At 47.5% G+C, this 12,346-nt stretch overlaps 1 protein-coding gene across 1 annotated transcript in view; it reads right to left on the bottom strand.

Annotated features, from left to right (window-relative positions):
* Window positions 1-12,346, bottom strand: part of SHPRH (SNF2 histone linker PHD RING helicase) — a 126,160-nt gene that overhangs the window by 30,256 nt on the left and 83,558 nt on the right. Inside the window, exons 15-18 of the mRNA XM_040429507.1 lie at window positions 12,129-12,217; window positions 10,036-10,128; window positions 9,350-9,457; window positions 257-399 (exon numbers count right to left, since the gene is read on the bottom strand). Coding sequence (XP_040285441.1) covers window positions 257-399; window positions 9,350-9,457; window positions 10,036-10,128; window positions 12,129-12,217 — 433 coding nt within the window. The remainder of the gene's footprint in view (window positions 1-256; window positions 400-9,349; window positions 9,458-10,035; window positions 10,129-12,128; window positions 12,218-12,346) is intronic.

Below are 12,346 nucleotides of genomic sequence, written 5' to 3'. Positions count from 1 at the left end.
CATTAGGGCAGGACGGATGCGTTCGGGGCCGCTTGTGAGACCCTTCAAACGGAGCTCACAAGCGGAGCCCCGAACGCTAGTGTGAAAGTAGCCTAAGGGAATAATAAGATTTTTTTTTTTTAGAATTCAGGTTTCTTTGTTTAAAAAGTGTGAAAACTGTCCTGGCAGCGAAGGAGAACAAAAGTGCCTGTCACCAATATGATTTTTTACTATAAGCAAAATGAACATTTTGACGCGAGACCCCCCCATCACTCACTTATCTGCCATGGACAACTTGTTCACTTGGGGTTTGTAGTTGACAGTGATTTCATTTTGCACACGCTGAACAAGATCCTCGTCATTTGCATTTTGGATTGCACGCTGGATCACATCTATCCACCAGGGAGAGGAGAAATTAATCTGCAAAGAACTCAAGAAGTTCAGGCTTGAAGAATTTGAGGCTATCAAATTTTTTAAAGGATTAGGATTAGGCCTCATGCACACGACCGTTGTGTGCATACGCGTCCGTTCTGTCATTTTTCACAGTTTAGCGGAGGTCCCATTCATTTCTATGGAGCTGTGAAAAAAAACTGATAGTCCTCCGTTTTTTCTCCGCATCCGTGATTCCAGTCCATCAAAAAAATATAACCTGTCCTATTCTTGTCAGTGGAAAACGGAGGATGGACCCATTCAAGTCAATGGGTTCATCAAAAAAAACGGATGCACAACTGGTATGTCATCCGTGTCCGTTTTTTTCTACAAGACTTTGGTGCAATAAAATTACACTTTTCATTAACCTTCCTTTTTTTTCCCCTGTCAGACAAAAAAAAAGGAAGACACAACTGAAGCAAAATCGGACACGGACCACTGAAGCCAAATCACTGACAGTGAAAAAACACTGTCGTGTGCATGAGGCCTTATTCTCAGAGAAACCAGATAAAAGGGTAATGGGTAAAAAGCAAATAAAGACAACTCTTCGGCATTGGTAAGCTTTGTCAATTATCACAGGACTATGAAGCGTGAAATAACACAGTTTTAAATTCATCCATTAGTTTTATTGTAGTAGCAATTGTAGAAAACAAAGTCAACCTTGAAATTCAACAGGAACTGCAAATTCCATTATGGAGATTCTGCATTGCTTTAGGAACACTAAACCTAGAAACAAATGATGATATTAGGCTTGTTTCATAGCCTGCCAGATCGATGAATACCGAGTGCTACCAAGGATCCGTCCAGCCACTTTCCCTATAATGGGGACCAGCGCAGAGCCGACTGCAACCCGGCAAATAAGCCAAGGAGCGGCTGAACAAATACCACTGGTTTTTGTCCAGCCGCGTCTCGGCATATTTGGCAGGTTGCGGCCGAATCTCCACCAGTTCCCATTAGTGAACGGGGCCGGACCCGATATTCACGGATCTGGCAAGCTGTTCCCGACCGGAACAGCCTTCCGGATATGTTTTAACGCAGATGTGAAACAAGCCTTAGGAGGAGATAACTAGATTTTTGTACTTACCGTAAAATCTGTTTCTCTTCCGTTCATTGAGGGATACAGGCTTTGACCATGGGTATAGCTGTGGCCGCTAGGAGGCGGACACTAAGCACACAAAGTGTAAGGTTACTTTCACACTTTCATTGTTTAATGCTGGCAGGCAGTTCCTGATCAGTCTGAAAAATGCCTGATCAGTCAGAAAAATGCATTGCAATACCGGATCCGTTTTTCCGGTGTCATCAGGTAAAACGGATTCACCGGAAGGACGGGTCCGGCATTTTGAATACTAATACATTCCTATGGAAAAAAATTCAGGCACTCAGGCAAGTGTTCAGTTTTTTTCGCCGTAGATAAAACCGTAGCATGTTAAGGTTTTCTCTTTTGCCTGATCAGTTAAAATGACTGAACTGAAGACATCCTGATGCATCCTGAACGGATTACTCATTTGCATATCTTATAAAGATCGTTTTTGAGGGTTCTATAAGTCCAGGATTGATGCCAGAGGTAATGTTTTTATTAACTGTAAGCATGCTATGGAGCTGTGGGAAGGGTTAAAAAAGTGAAATGCTGGTGACAGACTCCCTTTAAAAACCCCTGCCAATCAGAGAACTGCTGTCTGCAAAACTCTACGCCCCAAAAGAAGCGTCAGAAGATGCAAAGGTGTGCACTCTGTAAAACTTGGAAAAAGTATGCAACGACGACCAGGTCACCGCCTTGCACACCTGAAGGACAGAAGCCCCTTGATGTACCGCCCAAGAGGCCCCCAATGCCCGAGCTGATTGAGCAGTCACCCGGAAGGGCGGGACCCGGTCCTTAACACGGTACACTTCGACAATAGCCAAACAAATCCATCGGGAAATGGAAGTCTTTGACGCTGCCAGCCCTCGTCTCGGCCCCTCTGGAATCACAAACAGGGAATCCGTCCGCTTGAAAGATGCCGTCTGGGACAGATAAACCCGCACGGCTCGTACTAGATCCAGGGTATGGAGCGACTGCTCTCGAGGATGAGATGGGTCCGGACAAAATGAAGGGAGAATAATCTCCTCATTTAGATGGAATGATGACACCACCTTCAGCAGGAAGGTCTGCACAGCGCGAAGGACCACCTTATCCTGATAGAGAATCAGGAAGGGCAACCGACATGACAGAGCCGCGAGTTCTGACACTGTACGGATAGAAGTAATTGCAACCAAAAGAGCCACCTTATAAGACAGGAAGCGCAGCGACACCTGCTGCAAAGGCTCAAACGGAGAAGATTGGAGAGCATTGACCACTAGATTAAGATCCCAAGGATCCAATGGAGGACAGAAAGGGCAAAGTCAGAACCGCCGAAAGCGAAGCTAAATTTCGCTGAAAAAGAATGGAGAGTCGACACTTGCCCTTTAAGAGAGCTGAGAGCCAGCCCCAGGTCCATGCCCGACTGCAGGAAAGCCAAAAGTCGCGGCAAAGAAAAGCCAACGGGAGACAGCTGTCGCCGCTCGCACCAACTAACGTAGGACTTCCAGGTCTGGTGGTTGATTCTGGAAGACAATGACTTTCTTGCCTGAATCATGATCTGGACTGCCGCATCCGAAAACCCACGAGCTTTCAGTACGGCAGCTTCAACAGCCATGCCGTTAAATGTAGCGACCCTAAATTCGGGTGGAAGATTGGCTCCTGCGACAGCAGGTCCTCCCGAAGAGAAAGACGCCAAGGTTCGTCGGCGAGAAGAGTGACTAGGGACGTGTGCCACACCCTGCGCGGCCAATCTGGGGCCACGAGAATAATGGGCAGTCCCTCGGACCTAATCTTCCGGAGAAGACGCAAAATGAGAGGAAGAGGCGGGAACATGTAAGGAAACGTGAACTGACTCCACGGGATCACCAGCAGGTCGCATGTCCCTGGCCCGCTCGACAAAGTCCTCGACCTTGTTGTTGAAGAGTGAGGTCATGAGATCCACATCCGGCTGACCCCACCTCTTGCAGATGGTCCGAAAGCCCTGCGGGTGAAGAGCCCACTTGCCAGGATCGAGACGCTCCCGGCTGAGGAAGTCTGCGATCCAGTTGTCGACGCCGGGTATGTGAACTGCCGACAGTGCTGGAACATGTTTCTCCATCCAGCTGAGAATCAGCGCCGTCTCCACCATGACTGGTGCAGGGCTCAGGGTGCAGCACTGGTGATTGATGTACGCCACCGCTGTGGAGTTGTCGGACTGCACCCACACTGGACAACCCCTGAGATGGTTGGCCCAATGTCGCAGAAAGTGCCGAATCGCCCTCAACTACAGAACATTGATTGGAAGGGAGCGCTCCTCGCGTGACCATACCCCTTGAACAGAGAGATTTTCCAACACTCCTCTCCCAACCCTTGAGGGAGGAACGAGCGACCTGACGTCAACATCGGAAAGACCATCCACCATCTGAGGGCCCGGCACACTGCGGCAAGGAGACGCATTGGCCGATCGAAGGAGGCTGGGGAGCGATCCCAGCTGGATAGAATGGCTCGCTGAAGCGTTCTGGTATGGAATTGAGCATAGGGAACTGCTTCGAAGGCAGAGACCATGTGCCCTAGAACCGGCATGCAGCGACCAATGCGAACCGGAACTGGCCGCAACAAGGGGAGAATCTGAAGACGGAGAGCGGATAGTTTTTCCGGAGGCAAGAACACCTTGAACTGACAAGTGTCCAGTACCATGCCCAGATAAGTCAACAACTGCGATGGATAAAGACAAGACTTTTGCCTGTTCAGGATCCATCCAAAGCTCTCCAGGGTGTCTAGAACAACGTTCAAGCTGTCCGCCGTCACCCGGAACGACAGATCCTTCCCTAGGATGTCGTCTAAGTAAGGGATCGCCACGATCCCCCTGGCATGGAGCAGGGCCATGACTGCCGACAGAACCTTCGTAAAGACCCTGGGAGCCGTGGCCAGGCCGGATGGAAGGGCTACAAACTGGTAATGAAATGGACCCACTGCGAACCGGAGAAACCTCTGATGACTGATGCATATGGGCACGTGAAGATAAGCGTCCTTGATGTCTATCGAAGACAGGTACTCCCCCGGTTCCATAGACGCAATGACCGGACGCAAAGGAAACGTTTGAGCGCCTTGAGGTCCAGAACGTTATGGAATGGTCTTGCACAGGAACCTGAACAATCACACCTTGCTGCAGCAGCGTGCGAATTGCCAGAAAAAAAGATTCTGCGGCTGCGGGAGAGGCCGGAGGAGATGACCGAAAAAAAAAACGGGATGGAAGGGAGGACTTGAAATCCAGCTTGTAGCCCTCTGCGATGACCTCACCCACGCATCCGAGACATGAGCCAGCCAAACATGCCGAAACACATGAAGCCGCCCGCCCACCCGAACAGAGGGCGCCGGGAGCCGCCCGTCATGCAGCGGAGTTCTTAGTGTTAAAGGACTTGGAGCCTTGTTGACGTAAACGCCAGAAAGGGCGCGGCTTGCAGAAAGGTTTGCGCTTCCGATCCGTAGCCGACTTGTCGGACGCTTTCTTGGGGCTGGAAAAACTCAGAAAGGGACGAAAAAAAGGCTTCTGCTTTTTTGACCTATTAGACCGCCTGTTCTGTGGTAAATGGGTGCTCGTACCACCTGTAGCGTCCGAAATGATCTAATTCAGGCGCTTACCAAAAAGTCTGTCAACGGTAAAGGGGAGAGCCGTCAGGGTCCGCTTGGAAGCATTATCTGCCGCCCAGCAGGAGAGCCATAGGGTACGGCGAATAGCCGCCAACAGGGCTGATGAGCGAGCCATAAACCTGGCCGCGTCCAAAGATGCTTCACAAATCTATGCACTGGCATGCGAGAGCTGCAGGGCCACATCTGCAAGTTCCCCCGAGGGGACTCCCGAATCGAGACCCTGATGTAAATTACTTGCCCACTCTCCCATAGCCTTGCTCCCCCATGTAGAGGCAAACACCGGCTGCAGCGCTGTGCCCACTGCTTCAAAGGCAGATTTTGCAAACGCTTCCAGCTTCTTATCTTTGATTTCAGAAAAAGAAGCCCCATCCGCCATTGGCAAGGTAGTATGTTTAGCCAAGCGGGAAGCTGGCGGGTCCACTATAGGTGGAGCCGACCATTTCTTAGTCAAATCCTCCGGAAAAGGATAAAGGACGTTCAAGCGTTTTGGCAACATGGAATGTCTATCAGGGAAATTCCACTCCTTGGAGAAAGAGGATTCAAACTCCTGGTGGCTGGGGAAACACTTGTGCGAATGACGGGACTTCCTAAAGGAAACACCCGCGATGGCAGATGACAGAGCTGAATCCTCAACCTGCAACGTCTCAATAACTGCCGTAATTAAATTGTCCACCATGGAGGACAGTTTGGACGACTGACCCTCCGGTGAGACAACATCCACATTTGACCCTCTCTCCTCGGAACATGCCTCTTCAACTGAGGACATGTCGGAGTGAGATTCTCTAGTAGGAGGAGGCGAGGCCGAAGAAATGGGAGACACAGACACCCTTTTGGGGGCGGATGTTCTGGCCCGTTTTGTGGGACGGCCGTGATGGGCATGCGCCCCGTGATCCCCAGAGTTGGACCGGTCAGAGGACTGCCTTGCCGACAAACGCCCCAATATATCCACAATAGCTTTGTTGGTATTGGAGACATCCTGCACCACACTAGACAGGGAACGCACCCAATCCGGTTCTTCAGTAGCTTGGGCAGCGGGAAGCAATGGGTCCGGAGCCGAGCCACTTGATGGCGGCGCAGCACACGCAAAGCAGAGGGACTGAGGGGATGGAAAGTTTGCGCGACAAGACGCACAAGCAAAATGACGCACCAAAGGGACCGCCTGCTTCTGGACATCGGGCCTGGCTTCAGACATAATGATACCCCTGGCACCCCAATGAGAAAAAAGGGAAAGGTTAGGCCCTGTAAGAAGGGACAAACAACACTCACCCAGCCTGTGTCGCTCCAAGCAGCAAGCTAGTCCGTCCCACCATGTGCTTTAAATCCTGGAAGTGGGCGGAGCCTACTCTCCCCTGCTCTGCTGCTGGTGTGGTGAACACAATCCCCACCCCCAAAATAATGCCGGGTCTCAGCACCCACCCATCATCTCTGGCCGCGCCCCCAGCGCTCGCTGCAACACGTCGTCATCCCCGGCCGAACCCAGACGGCAGCCAGGTTAAAATAAGTCGCGGGGGGCCCTGCAGGAGCAGGCTGCACAAAAGCCGGGGCCTCAATTAACAATTGCCCCGGTTGCCCCAAAACCGACGTGCCGACCAGGAAGAGGCGCTCAGGAGGAAGCCCTTGGTGAGGGACGCTACACCGGAAACAGAGGGGACTTTTGCTGGGGCGGCCGTGGTGATGCTATTGCTGGCGGGAGACAGAGGTTTTTACGGGAACCTCTGGTCCTGCTTTTCTTCTGGAGACCGGGAACGAGCAGGGGGTTTGGGTGACCCCTGGTCTCCCATCTCCTGGTTGGAAGTGCATGTAGTTTAAAAGACTGCCTGAAGCTTCCCGCTAGAAGTACAAGAGACAAAATTAGCAAACTAGCAGACCTGCAATGCAGGAAGGTCTGCCTCCTACAGACACTAAGCTAAAACTAATTTAGCTTAGTCCCTGTAGGAAGGGTATAGCTGAAGAGGGAGGAGCTTACACTTCGTGTGCTTAGTGTCTGCCTCCTAGCGGCAACAGCTATACCCATGGTCAAAGCCTGTGTCCCCCAATGAGACGGATGAGAGAACCTTGCTTCTAAGGCTACTTTCACACTAGCGTTCGGAGCGGATCCGTCTGATGTTTCATCAGACGGATCCGCTCCGATAATGCAGACGTTTGCATCCGTTCAGAACGGATCCGTCTGCATTATTACTTAGAAAATTTTCTAAGTCAGAAAGTAGCCTGAGCGGATCCGTTCAGACTTTACATTAAAAGTCAATGGGGAACGGATCCGCTTGAAGATTGAGCCATATAGTGTCATCTTCAAGCGGATCCGTCCCCATTGACTTCCATTATAAGTCTGGACGGATCCGCTCGCCTCCGCACGGCCAGGCGGACACCCGAACGCTGCAAGCAGCGTTCAGGTGTCCGCTCACTGAGCGGAGCGGAGGCTGAGCGCTGGCAGGCGGATGCATTCTCAGTGGATCCGCCTCCACTGAGAATGCATTAGGGCCAGACGGATGCGTTCGGGGCCGCTCGTGAGCCCCTTCAAACGGAGCGCACGAGCGAACACCCGAACGCTCGTGTGAAAGTAGCCTAACGCAGTCAGTCTGCAGGATATTCTGTATGATCCTCAAAAAGTCTTTGAGAAGTACTGTAGAGAACACAGGTTAATCTCCTGCTCATCTGTACCCTATTCGTTAGAGATCCATTGAAGAGGTGTTTCTTTTTGTCCTACTGCATCCAGGGCACAGCAGAGAGGCTGTTGCTGAAGCCAGCTGTCTTACAGTCAGACACAGTGAAGAGAAGAAAGAAGACATAGCTGAGCTTTTGGAAGATTTTTTTAGCGCTGGAATAGTTTTTGTGTATTTTCTGTGTTGACTAGTATGTGCCGCCTTAATCTATGCCACCATAATGTGACTTTGGTGATAGAAATGTAAACAGGAGAGGTAGGAAAATGGTGCATAATTGCTCAGATAAGCAGGTATTTGTCATTTTACAAAATTATGCCCATAGAAACTAATATTTATACACTTGAAGAGTATGAACAGTTTTGCCCATGATACACTGGTCATAGTACTAGGTAGAGGTTGGGAAAAGCAGTAAATCATACCTTTTATGAAGCTTTTCTCATCAGGAGATGTAAAAATATGGGGGGTCATTTATTAAGACCGGCGTTTAAGACTGGCAGAGGAGCCGCTGAAGTTAAGAAGAGGCGCTGGCCTATCCATAACTTTAGCGCATCCAGCGCCAGTTCTAAATGTAAGACAGCTTCCTAGCTGGCTTACATTTAGACCATTTTCTACACCTAAAACAGGCATAGAAAATGATGAATAAGACAGCCTACTGGCCCGACCCCTTCCCCGCCCACATTTTTAGACCGGGCTGTCTGCATTGAGAGGATTCACAGCCCCTCCTCTCTGCTCTGAGTGACAGCTGTAGCATCCAACAATTACACTCAGTGCAGAGGGAGGGGTTGAAAAGCAGCACAATGCAATAAAACTAACTCCAGTGAATTTGCAGGAACATAATCTGGCAGAATAAAACTTCATATTCACACTACTCCTGATGAGAAAAGCACCACAAAAAGTATGTTTGTACTGCTCTTCCCAGCCCCTATCTAGTGTGGTGAACAATTTAGCATGATCAAAAGTGCCGATAAACTTACTTTAAAGGGGTATTTCAGTAATTTCAAGTTATTACCCTATCCAAAGGATAACTATTAGATCGGCTCGGACCCCTACCGAGCAAAAGAATGTGGTAATGTGTACTGTGGCTCCCTTCATCTCTATTGGTCTGCCAAGAGTACAAAGCTTGGCTATTTCCAACAGGTCATCACATGTAGATGAAAGGAGCAGACGTGCGCATTCCCAACCTGCCAGTCTATTCATTTGTGGAGGCTCAATGGGTCACAACTGCTGGATTGCATGGTGGTCATAACCCCTGGAAACAAGTAGTGTATAATGAAATTGAAAAATGAATCAAGCCAGCAAAGGACGCAATATGGACAATCACAATACATTAGTAACTGCCTTGTATTAAATTTCTCTACATGATAAAAGCCATTAGCTGAAGTGAGTCAAGCCTTTTAAAATGGAATAATGGGTCAAGAGTATGGTAACCAGAGCATGTCCATACTCCTTTGCAGGGGTTATGGGGAAGCACTTAGATTTCACACCTCCGTCTTGCCTCTGCCAAACCGATTGAAGCTTAGAGAATCCACATCTCTGCTGTGAAAAAGTATGTATATAATTATGATATCCAAATCTTATATTAAACATAATCTACCTTTCTTTGCAGTTCACGTATATTTTGCAGGATTGGTTGCAGAGCTTGGTGAGCCTCGGAAACCTCTGCATTCGATTTGATCATGTAATGTTCTTTAAGTTCTTTTATCTTAAAAAAAAAAAAAAAATAGTAGGAAGTGCGAACTATGAGTATTGTCCAAATGCAAGGCACATGCGTATGATCAATTCACCTGCCATTTTTTCCTGAGCATTTTAGATGTATACCACTCTAAAAAGTCAAACACACTATAGCAAAATATAGACAGCATAACACAAAATCACGGAAAATAATGCACTAACACAATAGATGCAAACATTATATATGGACGAACACCTCACTCTGATATGATAAAATCGGAGACTCTCAGACAATATATTTTGATTAAAGCACATCTGTGCCCGCCTACCAGCGCCAAGGTAGTCTCAGTCAGGCAGGCACTACTCTAAACCGACCTATGCAATTGGGCATCTACATTCAGGAGAGCAAACCCTGCACATATACATGTAGTGTGTAGCTCCTAGTCACCTCTATGTGCATCAAGCAACCAATGAGAGGAGGAGCAAGTACAGCTATATATACCACCTAATTGAGGTCACATGTGGGATAGGCGGGGCAAAAGTGTACAAGAATACTACTCCCCAGATAATAGGAGCGCATAACACACTGCAATATAAAAAAGCATTCACCTCTTCTTCCAGCTTGTCATCACGCAAGGTAGGTGGGATCCCAGGATGCTTTGCAGAAAGCAATTCAAGCAGGTTGTGTGTGGAGTGTAGTCTCTAGTAAAGAAACAAAATGAACAGACATTGGAAATCATATAATGAGTTATTCTTTAATGTTCTATGAAAAATTGACCTTACCGAATTCCGTCCATGTGGCCGTGTCTGAACATTCAAGGGAATAAGGTAAACTTGGTCATGGGCTGCAGTATCAAACACAGCCATATGGACAAGAGCCCAGCTATGTTGATTGACAGAGATGGGAAAAATCTAAACTGGCCACCCAGGACAGAAGGTCTCTCCCTCGAGACTCTTTACTCCCGAGAGGAACAGTATTGATTGCAAAGAATGGGGTGAGGAGAGTCCTGTAGAGGTCTTGCTATCCATTAGCAAAGAGAAAGAGACCAATCAGGACCAGCTACCTCTATCCAAGGGCCACACAGAAGTCACAAGGTCTGCCTCTTTATCATGTCACAAGGGACCATGGCTTGTTGGGTCATGACAGTGTTTTATCTGGAGGGTGAACTCATTTTAAATCCTCGCTCGAGTTTGAGAAATATATTTTGAGGCATATTTTAAAGCGAGAAATAAAATGTAACTAAAATTAAAAATGTAATTAAAGGCAGCAGTGACTTATCAACCTTGGGCCTGCTCGTATTTAATTTTAACAAGTACATTTTCACGTAATCATAACACATTAAGAAATGAGTTGGAGCAAACATAATAATAAGTAGGGTAGCTATAATTTCATTTGGCATCTGGAGCCTCAAATAGGGCGTTGAAATGTTGTGTTTCTAACGGAAAGGAAGCAAGGCATATGACTTTTACATTGTGGGCCAGAAAAGTAGAAAAGATAAAAGAAATATGGTATAGTTATTACACACAGGATTGTAGATATTTTCGAGACAGGTTCAATCCGACAATACGATTGGTTCCCATTTACATTACAATCTTCATTTTTTTGCTCTGTCACAGAAATAATAAGGGAGTGCTGGATCCATTCTATGATGGACATCAATGGAGCCCAACAGTTTCTGTCATGGTGTCAGTATTTCAATGGGAAGAAAAGCAAGGCATGCTTTGAATTTTTCTCATAAAAAATGATACAATTTCCAATTCCAGATCTTTAGCCAGAAAGTGATGCCCCTGGTTCCTACTGATTCATTAAAGGGTTATTCTCATCTCAGACAATGGGATCATATCGCTAGGATATGCCTTCATTGTCTGATTGGTGCGGGTCCCACCACTGGAACCTGCACCTATATCAAGAATGGAGCCCCGAAAGTGGTGGAGGGCACACTGCGCATTCGCCCTCTATTCATTTTCTATGGGGTCAGGCCCATAGAAGTGAATGGGAGCGGTGGCCGGTCATGGGCGGTGCGCTCCCATTCACTTCTATGGGGGGAGCGCTTGGTGGTGGCTGGACCAGAGTCCTCCAGCCACCAATTTTCTGGGCTCCGTTCCCGATATAGGTACGGGTCACAGCGGTGGGACCCACACCTATAAGACAATGGGGGCATATCCTAGAGATATGCCCCTATTGTCTGAGATGAGACAACCATTTAAAGGGTCGGTTCACATTGGTGTCATTGTTTCCATTCATAACAAAGCCATTATAGCTTTGCTGAATCGGTTTCAAAAAAAAATCAAACCTGATGAACCCCATTAAGTTACAATTTTGGGGTTTTGGTAATTTTTACGTCAAAAAGAGCACTGTAGGTTGCACTATTATTGATGTAAAAGCTACTGGCCTGCTTGCTGTAAATAGAAAACCAGGAAACATAGCATTCAAAATGCAGGCTCCACGAATATAATAGCCACTTATATTTCAACATACTTGGGCAACAAACCTTTTGGTCAAAGATGAGCAGAAATTTTGAAGCTCTGATTTACAGATTTTCCACCCCATCTCAAAATGCCATGAGAAATAACGTCACTATGCGCCCAGAAACAGAACAATATGAAGCAATCAACAATACTGCATATTAGACAGTATATCACACCAGAATGGGATGGTCATCAATGATATCACATTAGAATGGAATTTTGGGCATACATACTTGTAAAGAATCAGTCTTTAGTTTTTCTTTTTGTTCTTCGGAGGACCTTAAAACGTCCCTGTACAATTCGGCAGCCATAGGGTACTCACCTGCAGAAAAATACATAAAGCATAGTTCACTTTACTTGTTGTCACTGTCTTATACAAACATGATGCCTCGTGCAGCCACACGCTCCTTCGACAAGGGGACAAGGGGAACATTTAAGATTCCTTTAATTA

The sequence above is a fragment of the Bufo bufo genome, chromosome 4, assembly GCF_905171765.1.
Source record: "Bufo bufo chromosome 4, aBufBuf1.1, whole genome shotgun sequence".
Lineage (NCBI taxonomy): Eukaryota > Metazoa > Chordata > Amphibia > Anura > Bufonidae > Bufo > Bufo bufo.
Note: the sequence above shows the minus strand (reverse complement) of the source record. Positions and strands in the feature narration are given on the sequence as shown.